At 47.8% G+C, this 12,220-nt stretch overlaps 1 protein-coding gene across 2 annotated transcripts in view; it reads left to right on the top strand.

Moving 5' to 3' along the window:
• The window catches only part of scaper (S-phase cyclin A-associated protein in the ER), a 100,530-nt gene that overhangs the window by 52,184 nt on the left and 36,126 nt on the right, over positions 1 to 12,220 (top strand). For both annotated transcript variants that reach the window (XM_080761844.1, XM_080761843.1), the window contains 2 exons: positions 373 to 499; positions 7,308 to 7,423. In XM_080761844.1, the coding sequence (XP_080617970.1) occupies positions 373 to 499; positions 7,308 to 7,423 (243 nt within the window). The remainder of the gene's footprint in view (positions 1 to 372; positions 500 to 7,307; positions 7,424 to 12,220) is intronic.

The raw sequence follows: 12,220 nt of genomic DNA, 5'->3' as shown, positions 1-12,220 counted from the left end.
TGTAGGTTTACCGGTATTTCTACACGGCTCCTCCTCAGTGTTTTAATTTAACGATTGTAAGAGAATGTATAAATTTAACCAAATGGATCCTCACAAGTCCATTTGGTTACATTTGTACACTCCAGAGTTTACTATGTAATGACTTCTTAAAGTGGGGTCTGGGTACCCCAAGGGTTGTTGAGTGGGGTTACAGGGAATCACCAGCAAAATAAGTTAATATAGCATCAAAAAGTCTTGAAAACTAGAAAAATGTGGAATTTTGTTAAAATATTCAAAAACACAAATCACAAAATAGTTTCAGGTCTGCGGCCAAATACATGAAAATGTTGGAGAACCGCTGGTGTAATGACAGTGTTTCTCCTGGATGTTCAGGCTCCAGCGCTTGGTAAAGGACCTGCTGAAACAACTTCAAGGCCAGGACAGTGGCCAGTGGGCCAACAACAAAGTATCTGCTGTGAACAGAACCTTGGGAGAGATCTCTCGCATCCTGGAGAAACAGGTAAAAAAGCAACCTCTGGAAAATTATTCTGTTTGTGTTCATATTTTATCCTAACCTTTTTTCCCCCTAGTTTTTACATTTGTTTTGTTGTACATAATTAGGCCTGTCACATTTGTTTTTGATAATCACAATTATCTGAATTGTTTTCCATTCATCTGTTTTGAAAAATACTGACTATCAGATCTACAAGCTCCCAACATGCTGTAAAGTGGCGTGTTGTAAGCTTGTAGATTAATTAAACTAAAATGTCAGGATTGTGACAGCCGTACTACTAATTCAGTTTACCACACTGCTGTAACACATACTTACAATAACTGTCCGGTCTTTTGAGAGTCATATATACACTGTCCCACTGCCCATCTCCTCAGAAGCATTGTTGGACTGCCTTGTGAGCGGCCCACAGTGGTCCACAGGATTGTGGGGGGACGAACCAGTCCCTCTGGCATTCTCCACTGAAGCGTCATGTTTGGCTGCAGCTCCCCCTGTCCCACCGTCCCAGCGTCGAGTATCGCTTACCCCAATAAAATCCCCCCGCCCTCGCTTATTGGTTAATGCAGACCAGATTAGCTGTGTTTTCATTGTGCACATGGTACTAATAGAAGCGCTTCCCCATCACGAGAGCCAACGTTGTCTCGCGTCTGGCTCGCTCACACAGCTCAGATGTCATGGGTTTAGACAATGGTAAATTGGATTTTCAAATGAAATGTCATTAATGCAAACTATTTTATGGGGCAAAGTCAGGGGAATTTGATATTAGATTAGGCGTTCTCTTTGAATTTGTTACTCTCGTGCGAAGTGCAATTCCAGACGTTTTGAACAAGGGTGAGTTAATCATCATATATTTATTTAACCATTAAGATTACAATATATATATTTTTTTTTAAAGTGACCTGGACAGAAGCATGAACATTGTTACAACCATGAACACAAACAATTCAAACAGACAAGTCAACTGTCAAACACTACAACCCATTTAAAGTCATTGACAAAAAAAAGGATGAATAAACAGGTACAACAGGTTTTAAAATAATGTCAGTGAAAAAACATTGACCAAGAGTACTATTTTCTTGATCGTGTGTACTTTGCTATCAGGTAGTAGCTCGCACAACTCAAATCTCTTAAAGTCTCTAAGCATTTACCGGGTGCGCGGTCGGGTAAGTAACTTTGCAAAAGGTATTCTCTGAAAGAGAAAACGCCAGCACTCACAGAACTTATGTCTTAAGGCACTTTTTTTATTCGTATAAGAGTAGGCATGGTAGCTGAGAAGCAGCAACAACGAACGCGTTTCGATCCTCAAGTCTTCATCAGCGTTGATCGTGTGTACTCTAAATTTATGTAATCAGGTCCAACGTTCAGGTTTCTGTGCATTACTCCAGTTGGAAGTAGTCAGTGTATTTAAAAGCTATTTTGTAACGAGGGGGCAAAGGCTTTGGCTTGTGATACTGAAACTCACAATTAAAAATAAGAGTTGAGGGACGGATACACCTGCCACAATGTTTATGAAAGGGAGAAAACATGCACCGCCACAACCACCACTGCCACCGCCGCCACTACCCTCCTGTGATGAGGCATAAATCTCCTGCCAGCTTGTGGTTCAAGCCATCATAACAACCCATTGTGCAGCCGGGAGGATAGAGAGACGATAGTGTCTCTCCATTGACGAGGGGGAGGGCTGCGGAGGCTATTATAGAATTTCCCCAGAGAGGTAAAAAAAAAAAAAAAGTGGTAGCTGAGGCGAGTGGCACCAACATACTGGTAAGAGGAGGAGACCAATGTGATTTGAGTACCGCACAAGCTGTCACTAACGCACGACGGCCCCTCCCCTCAGCTCCACTCAGAGTCCCACTGGGAGGTCAGAGGTGGCCGGGGCAGGAGCTGGGCTCCATTCAATACTGGTGTCACGGGTACACACGCAGATCAAGGAAGGCTCAGTCTGTGCATGGCGTTCAGCTTTGTACTTTACCTTTACTGCATATGGTTTATGGAAACGGCTTTTTAACCACTTTAAAGGAGCACTTCAGCTAGTTTCAACCCATGTTCATATAATTGTCCTCACTAATGCTCATTATGAGATGGCACCATTTTTGTATACTTTGTCTGTGTCTATAGGACAGTTTAGAAACCTGCCTACCTGTCACATCATCAGTAGGATTTCAAACTTTAAAAACAAAACAAACAATTAATGCAAGAACAATGGCTTCTATTCATGCTAACTTTCCAGGAAGAGAAAGGCTGTGGTTTCTATTAGCTTGGTGCATACCATTGATGATGTCAATGGTAGGCATGTTTCTGAACTGTGACAACTGTCCATAGGCCACCAATGACACACGGAGTGAGAAATTGTGCCTTCATATCATTAGTGAGGTCCAATCATATGAAGGTAATGTAAAAAATGGGTGACCTGCTCCTTTAATGCCTATATACTTCATCATAAGGTCACAATCGATCAGCATCACATCGAGACGAGTTGTGAGCTTGTAGAGCTGATATTTTCCCTGTTTTTGTTATTTGGGGAAATTTGTTATAAATATATAAAAAATAAACGAAATCTTTGAAGATTTTTGAAAGTGGTTAAACCATGTTGCTTTTTTGTGATTATTACCAATGACGCGCAGCTGTCGCTCTCAGCCTCGCCCCCCAAAGAGCTAACACCGCGTGTGTTGGCCTCGGCTCGCTGTGATTGGTTAACGAGCGAGGCAGCCTGGGGAACACTTCCTTGTCTAATCCCTGGACAAAGTCAAATAAATAGAGTCTCATTCAGCATGGCCGTCTGGCCCCCGAGTCACGTCAAGTCAGGTCCGTTTAGATTATTTGACCTAACAAGCATCTCTTGTGTCATTGACTCACCTAGACATTTGTTTTTCTCCCCCCCTATCTGATTCAGTCTCCACTTTCTCCGCTAATTCCTTAGACAACATCTGACACGCCCCCCCTGCACTGCCATTGGAACCCCCCCATCTCCAGCTCTCTGGCCCCAGTGAGCACCTCCCTCTGTGGTCACTTAATGGTTTATTTTGTGTCAAACCCAATTTCTTTTTTTCCCCCTTTTTCTTAACATAGGTGATATTGAAGAAAATATGCACCTCACTTTCATTCTTTTTTTTCTACTTTCTCCTCTGTTTGCACGTTAGTAAGCGTTCATATTTATGTACTGCCCAAAGTGTTTACCTCTGCTTTCAACTATACACCAGGCAGAAAATGATAAGTTGAGGAACTGTCAGAAACACAACATTCTTGGCGCTAAAGACTCCAGACTGTATTTATGTGTTCATTAGTCAGCTGTCAAGGCCCGGTTGGGACCACCAGTAAGCTTTATATGGATCTGTAACTGTGGGTATATCCCAAAGGTCGGGAGCCTTTTTTGGGCTGTGGCATGTTTTTGTATGGGTCACAAGTAAATATCCTTTTTTATAAACTAGACTGGTGCCCGGCTGTAGAGCACCGAGTCGGTAATGATGGAAGTTGGAGATCCATGCCCCACCCGGCTATGCCCGTTGTACCCGTGTCAGAGTACCCATTCCACCCATCTGTCTGTGTCCCTTGTAAGCCCATATATGGAGATTTCTGTATCTGTCTCTCTGTGTCCCTTTATTCCTATATATGGAGTTCTGTGTCAGGCATACCTAAATATGGAGTGTTGTGATGTCAGGTATGCCCAAATATGGAGTGTTGTGATGTCAGAACAGGCCAGCTCCATATATGGACATATGGACCGCCTCGACACCGGGCACTGCACTCCCTGTGGGGTTGTGGAATGCGTGTGTCGAATTACGTGGATTTCAGACGTACACACACACACACACACACTGGTGCATTTATAGTTAGATTTTATTTAACTTTTTTTCCTAAAGAAAACTAAAAATGTAACGTGTTAATACCTATATAATACCTAAATATTTCTAAATAATTTAATAAATTTGAAAACAAATCAAAGACATTCTATACATCAATAAATACATTAAATAGCAGATTTACAAGCTCACAACGTGTCACAATATTGCGCGTTGTGAGATTGTAGATCAGCTAATTTCGGCTAATAGAATGAACAACCTTTATTTTCCACCAGGCCCATAAAATAGGAGATTATAAACTGTCAAGCGTTTTTCAGTTTTTTGTTTTGTTTTCTTCACCTCAAGACCAAAAGTAGAGTGAAATGACCCACAGCTCTTTGCGGTTTCTGTGGCTGGTTTGATTTTTTGCACCATGCCGGCCTTCGATTAATCTCAGCATTTTCTAGAATAAACACAATTTGTATTATTTCCCATTTCCACGTCCCCTCAGCAGTCGTACTGTATACTAAACAATATGCCATTATGTCCTGTAAACACGCAAGTTTGCGCTCTGCCTCTAAATGTTTATTCCAGCAGTCTTGTTGTGGTTTACAGTAGGCTCTGCCCCTAAAACATTGTTTACCCATCGGAGGCCCTTCTGTAAGCCTGTATAATGATGACATTTTATGTGTAGAAAATATCACTCCCCCTTGCGTTCCCTCACACTGCACGGCACCAGAGTCTTCCAGTTGCAGATCAAGGCTGAGGCAGCAGCCCTAATGAAGCCAGTTCTGTTGAGTGGTAGTTCGACTGCTGTCCCCTCCTCCCTGCTTTAATGTTGGCTAATTAGAGTGCCTGGTAGGAGTGGACAACACAGGGCAGTCTGGCGGACCCCTCCCAGCACCTGTGCCATGGTCACGGGAATTTGCAGGCGCTTGGCCTTCTGATTAGCCCAGCTAATAATAATGGTCACCCTGGATAATAATTGTATAACGCTCTGGAGTTGTGTAATTAAGGGTCTGTCGTTGGCCTCTCACCTCTCTTTGACGCTCAGTCTTTGATTGGGTTCCTGTTTATTTTTTATTTATTTTTTCTTCGTGAGGACAAATGAGCTGCGCATCTTATTGCTGTTCTATTGGAGTTTCTGGCCGGGTGTGGCCGCCGGAATCGGTTGGAGGATCGCTCAGAAATGCAATTTGTAAATCTCCTGCTGTACTTATAGAGGCGGAGAATGTTTTCGTCATGGTAAAAGTGTTTATACACAAGCTGCTTAGTGTGTATAGTCGGTGTCACAGTAGTTGCATACAAATTTGATTTCTGTTGCCCTTCCGTGGCGAGGTTTTTGGAGAAAAATATATCATCGCCAGATGTTGTCTTTTGCATTTGGCAACACTCAAGCTGAAGAAAAATGGTGGATGTTTAGTCGTTTCGTTTTTATTAAATGGTTGTCTTCATGGTGATATTTGATGTTTTTAGTTTTATTTTAGTTTAATTTTTTTAAATAAGATTGCACGTGTAGACCACCTACCCACTTTGGGGTAGTTTGATCTTAATCCTCTTCACCCTTATTGTTCCATCCTCACAACAGATAAATCTGTCAACACAGCAGAAAAGGCACTAGCCAAGCAGGTTCCGAGCTACCCCCTTTAATTCCATTTGATAAGCCACCATGAAAGAGCTGACTTTTTTCATTTAGCCTGGAAGCTTTTTAGGTAGGTGTGTTGATGGTGGGTTAAGAGAGGGGGTTAAACCAACCTCTGTGACTGAAAGCCAATTGATTAGGAGCTGTTTAGATGACGTAACCAACCCCCCAGAGATCTACAAAACATTTTAATGAATCCTCATTGTGCTCCAAGCACGACTCTGAACGGAGAGCTTGTCAAACATACAAAAAAAAAAAAGGAAAAAAAAGAAGAAATAAAAGTAATCTGTCCCTGAACCAGCATTTGAGCGTGTTGTTTTTGTGTCACTGAATCTCGAGGAGCGGTACACTTTGGCGGCAGGCATGACTGACAGATGAGAAGATTATCTGTAATTTCGCCAAAGTCTCTTCTCTCTCTCGATGTGTTTGGGCTTGTCGGTGACTTCCCATCCGTAGAACAAAAGCCTTGTGAAGTGGCTGGATTTGAGTCCTGTCACATCAGAAAGAGGGGAGTCGTCTTCCCCTGTCCTCGTGCTCTACTAGCGACCTACACCGCTGATGCAGCCGCCTGTGTGCTCCTCGGCGGTACCATGTGAGGGAGAACTTTCTATCAACAGCCACAGACCCACGCCCCCCTCCACCTCTCTCCAGGCCCTTCTCTCTCTGTTGACCCAGGCAGAAACATGCCTGATAGCAGCGTTCGCTCCCAGCTTTGTAGTTGTTGATTTATAGGACTCTGCAGCAACAGCGTCTGACCCACCGCCAATTACTCTAACTCTTCTCTTCTTCTGCTCCCTTCGGGAGGACAGGACAGGAACCATCTATTAAGATGTTTGTTCTTAAATGTAAAGCTATGGACTGATGTTCTACCCCCCCCTCCACCCCATACTCCACCAACTACACATTTTTTGGTGTTGCAGTTGTGTCTTGTCCAGGAGAGAGAGACGGGAAACAAATCCATATTGCATCTTATTGGAGCGATGTACTTAAAGTTAACCTCTTTCTGTTCGATTTTCCTTGTCGCCGCGTCCCATTGGCCTACACTCGGCCTCTCCGAGTTCAATGTTTGTCTGTGGAGACCACCCTGCTGCCAAGTGGAGCCTGTAGAGTAGTTGTCCTCCGTTGAGATTTGACTGCTGTGGGGGCGGAGTAGGGTTGTGCACTTTTGAGATTTAACAGGAATACTTTAGGGATCACTTTGCTTCAGATTTCAATCCCTTGCCCCGTTTAGGGGGGAAAAGAGAGGCTCCCCCCCTTGGTGAGAGCAATGCAATCCTCTGTCGAGCAGCCTGCTGCTTGCCGTTCCCTGGCTGTGGTTCTCTCTCTCACTCTCTTTAGCTGTATCTCACAATTATTCCAATCTCTCTCTCTCTCTCTCTCTCTCTCTCTCTGACAGAACAATGCAGATCAGGTGTCCTTCCAGCTGGCAGGGGGTCTCTCTGCACTGGAGCTGATTCTGCAGGTCATCACAACCGTCTCCACACCCACTACAGTGCCACGCATACCGCTCAAGTGAGTACCGTCACTTTCTGCAAATAGTACTCATTTACATACTGTACATCCATACTGCACGACAGTGCGTGTGTGTGTGTGTCTGTGTTTTTGAGTGGTGCAACCACTCCCTTACGGAGCTATGTGTGTGGGTAGCTGGGTGGCTGGGTGTCTGGGTATGAGCACGAAAACAACATGGTTGTTTTTCACCACCTGTGCGCAACCTAACGCACACACAAACACACGCACTGTATATATGATGCTTTCGGGTGTGCCAGTACAGTACAGTGACAGTACAGTACAGTAACTCTGTCAATTCTCTACCGTTTCGGACGCGGGCATGCCGGAACCGGGCTGGCACCCTGGGTGCGTTCCTGTGGGTCTGGAGCCAGCCCCCCCCCCGCCCCCCCCCCCACCCGAAACCCCCACACGGAGTTGCACCACTCACTTCACACGAGTGTGATTTTTACTTTATATGTGAACACATGATAAACAGCACTTGACCGTGCTAAACGATGTAGTTGAACGATGAACGATAGAAAAACTGACAGCCAATCAAAATCCATCTGAATTGACATTCAACATATTTAGAGAACATTATCATTCATCAATGTCTTCAGAGTTATTGTATCATGCTTGGTGTGGACAGCCTTTATTCTCCTCCTACTGACTGCATTCAAACAATATTCTCACATTACTTGGATTACAGTCTTTACAAATTATTTTTACAAAGATTTAGACAGGACACGGCACCATGTCAGTTATTTTAAACTCCTTCACTCAGTGAATCGCCCTATGGGGAGTGCCATCTCTGGCATGAACACACAGAATTAAACCATATACTTCACGAACAATTTCATTGGTCGGGACTTCTACCCGCCCATGGCATGATCACCCCTCCCACCGGGGTGATAACGTTCCACTCATGCCACACGGGTCATTCCGATTGTCTTCTGCTTGCTGAACGCACGTTAAGCCACGCTACCTGTTTGTTATTACCTGTTGAAACCGTATCTCACCAAAGACGGGCCATCGGCTTGTACCAAGAGATTCACAGTGTTCTGCAAACCCTCCGGTAGCCCTCTTCACGATGACACGTCTCTTGCAAAAGACCACGTAAGTGTTTACCGGCCGCTGAGAAGCGTAACAAAGGTCTTGTGCAGTGTAGAGTTTGTTAGCCTGCTAGCCAGCTTCCTCCTCCGGTCGTTAGCTCTAGCTAGAGGCCCTCCTCGGCTAGCTTTAGCTCGCTGGTGCAGCGCCGAGAGACGCCACTTAGCCTCGCTGTTACACAACGTTAGCCTCCTCCCGCGCCGTAAGACCGGGCTGTCTGCTAGCTTGCACTCGCCTACACAACGAGCCTTAGACGCGGCCCTGCCTTGTTAGCCTGACGCCGAAAGACGCGAGCTAACTCGCCGCTACGCTCCGCGCCGCTGAATACACATCACCGACGCGGCCCAGCTTTGTTTACTTGCCGCCGAAAGACGTTGGTTTACTCGCCGCCGAAGTTACTCTCCGCCTCCGGCCTTTTACACGCTCCCGCGGTAAAAACCGGAGTGCATCTTCCAGGCCATCGCCGAAAGACGAGGCCCCTCCACTGGGCTTATTAGTGTAAACAATAACCCACTTGACCCACGTGACGACCCGCGGATAGTGACCACGGTCCTAGTAGTTACTGAAGTAACTCTGGTTGTAGTACTTTCCCTGCTAGGTTACGAAAGTAACCCAGGTTCTAGTAATTTCTCTGCTATTTTTGAGTGCTCTGTGTAAACTCCACTCTAACTAGCAAGAGCCTGTGGTTGGTTTGTTTTCTCTGCTATCTTGAGTGTTTGTGAAAACTCCACTCTAGTTAACATGGATACTGACAAGAACCCAGCATCCACTAGCACCAAGGCTAGTAGCTTAGCAGCTACTCCACAGAGGGTCTGTCTCCACAGGTCATGCTCCAACCTTCTGGCTGTAGATGACCTCCACACAAGCTGTGCCTTTGCCTGGACTTCTTCGCCAGGCCATCCTTGCTCCTGGCTTCTGTCCATGCTGTCTTCCCCTTTCCTTCCGGCGGAAGCAGAGGCGTCTTCAGCGGGTTGAGGCCCGCATCGCCCACGGCGATGCCAACTTGGACGACCCGGGTTTTGATCTGAGAACACATTCTCCACTCTGACCCAGCGCCCCAATACAGGGGCTCGTCCTAAGCCTACATCCACCGCCACCAGACAGGCAGCAGCCTGCACCTGGAGCCAGGGGGATGGGCACAACTACGCTCCGGCTAAGAAGGTACCTAAGCCCGCTGAAAAACGGGCTCCAACCTTATAACTTAAAAGAGAAGTGCTTCTACAATATCTTGGACTGCGGGTTCCTTCTTCAAGCTACACCAACACCCAAGATGGCCTGCAGGGGTGACAACGGCTCTAGTTGACTCGCCGCCGAAGCTTCTCTCCGCCTCCGGCCTTTTACACGCTCCCGCGGTAAAAACCGGAGCGCAATTTGCCAGGCCATCGCCAAAAGACGAGGCCTCACCACTGGGCTTATTAGTGTAAACAATAACCTACGTGACAACACAGTGACTACGGTCCTAGTAGTTACGAAAGTAACTCTAGTTCTAGTACTCTCCCTGCTAGGTTACGAAAGTAACCCAGGTTCTAGTAATTTCTCTGCTATTTTTGAGTGCTCTGTGTAAACTCCACTCTAACTAGCAAGAGCCTGCGGGTGGTTTGTTTTCTCTGCTATCTTGAGTGTTTGTGAAAACTCCACTCTAGTTGGCATGGATACTAACAAGAACCCAGCCCCCACCGCCTCGTCCTCTCTCTCCAGACCCCTCAACCTTGACGCGTCTCGGAGACACCATGACGAGTCCTTCCTGGGCTCCTCCCCTGCCAAGAAGGCGGCTCGGACCGCCAACAACAAGCTCCACACGCTCTTCACCAAACTGGTAAACAGACCTGTGGAGCCAGACCCAAGACATCAGCCAGGCCTCGCCGGCTGGCTCTTGGTGCTGCTCTCCCTCCAGCGGGATCTCGTCAGCCCACCAACGAGGCTCCCTCGAGCCGGGTGGTTGCGACAACGGGATGTCGGATGCAGTCCTAGGCCTCCGACGACTACCGCTACTACTACCTCACGCAGCGGCAAAAGGCACGAGTCTCACTCGACGTGGTTCCCCAGCGACCCTCGACTACCGACTGCTTCCCTCAACATTACAGGTATGTACATTGTGAAGCTAGGTTTGTTTAGCTTTTAGCTAACCTTTTCGAGGTCGGGAGTAGCAACCTCGTTGGATGGCCGATGCCACCCTAGCTGCTTAGCATTCTAGATAGGCTGTTTTCAAGGTGGATGACGGACAACGAGCTCCTCCAAGAGCTCCCTCCGTGGACGTGAGGGACAAACGTCCCCCATGCCCCGCTGACCAACGCCGCCGCCCTCCAGCAGCCGCACCGCCGCCCTCCACGGGGGAGACGCACCCTGACGTCTTCCCCCATCAAACCCGCCTCAGGGCTTGCGCTGGGCGTAGTAGTCTCGGACTGCACTCCCAAGCCGCCCCACAAGAGGTTTGAGGATCATGGCACGGGTTCCCGCCATGTCCGGGCCCGTGGCCCTGTGCGACCACGCGCTCCCCTGGCGATGGAGAACCCCCTTGCGCGTCGCCTGACACAGTGGGAACTGTGCGGAGCGTCTTCTTGGGTTCTCCGCTCCATAGCGAGAGGTTACAGGCTCCGGTTCGCTATGAGGCCCCCTGCATTCGGAGAAGTCCTCTACTCCGAGGCACACGGCGAAGAGGGTCAGATTCTCCAGCAGGAGATCAACTCTGTCCTGTTTCTGTAATAAAGGCTTTGCCCAAAAAAACACAAACAACAACAATATCGGGGGGCATGAGCTCGCTGTGGAGGGAAACCCCTGGGTTTCCCGACACAATGAGACGGGACCTATTTCCGGTGCCGAGTGCACCCGTTTCGACGGGCACACTCGTCACGAGCCGGACGGGTCATGCCCAATTTTTCTCTCGTCCAGGGAGCTCCACTGCCACAGTGGAGGCTCCCATGGCCACAGAGATCCCTCTGGCTCGATGCCGACCGCAGTGGGAACTGTGCGGAGCATCCCCCTGGGTCCTACGCACCATAGCAAAGGGCTACAGGCTCCAGTTTGCTATGAGACCACCCGCTTTCGCAGAAGTCCTCTTCTCCGAAGCTCGTGGGCAAGCGGCAGAGGTGCTCCAGACAGAGATTCAGTCCCTGCTGGAGAAGAAGGCCGTCAGAGAGGTACCATTGACTCAGAGTCGCAGCGGTTTTTACTCCCGCTACTTCCTGGTCAAGAAAAAAGGGGGGGGGGGGCTACGTCCGATACTGGACCTACGGGCTCTCAATCGGTACCTCAAGACCTTCAACTTCAAAATGCTGACGGCCAAGTCCCTCGTACGTTCCATACGTCCGAACGACTGGTTCACGTCGATAGACCTGAAAGACGCCTATTTTCATATTCCCATTTACCCACCTCACAGGAAATTCCTGAGGTTCGGTTTCAAGGGGAGAGTGTACGAGTACACTGTCCTCCCCTTTGGGATGTCCCTGAGCCCCAGGGTCTTTGTGAAATGCACCGAGGCAGCGATTGCCCCGCTGCGGCGTCCGGGTCTCCGCGTAGCGAGCTACATCGACGATTGGCTACTAAGCGCAGACTCTGCACGAGAGGCGATGCGGAACACCACTCAAGTGGTGCTCCACATGACCTCCCTGGGGTTCACCATCAATCACGAGAAGAGTGTTCTGGTCCCCACAAGGTCGATAGACTTCATAGGCATAGCACTGGATTCAGTCTCCTACACGGCTCGACTGA

This window comes from Protomyctophum bolini (genome assembly GCF_963924005.1).
Source record: "Protomyctophum bolini genome assembly, chromosome: 4".
NCBI classification, from domain to species: Eukaryota; Metazoa; Chordata; class Actinopteri; order Myctophiformes; family Myctophidae; genus Protomyctophum; species Protomyctophum bolini.
The sequence above is the reverse complement of the archived record's forward strand: the minus strand, read 5'-3'. Positions and strand labels throughout refer to the sequence as shown.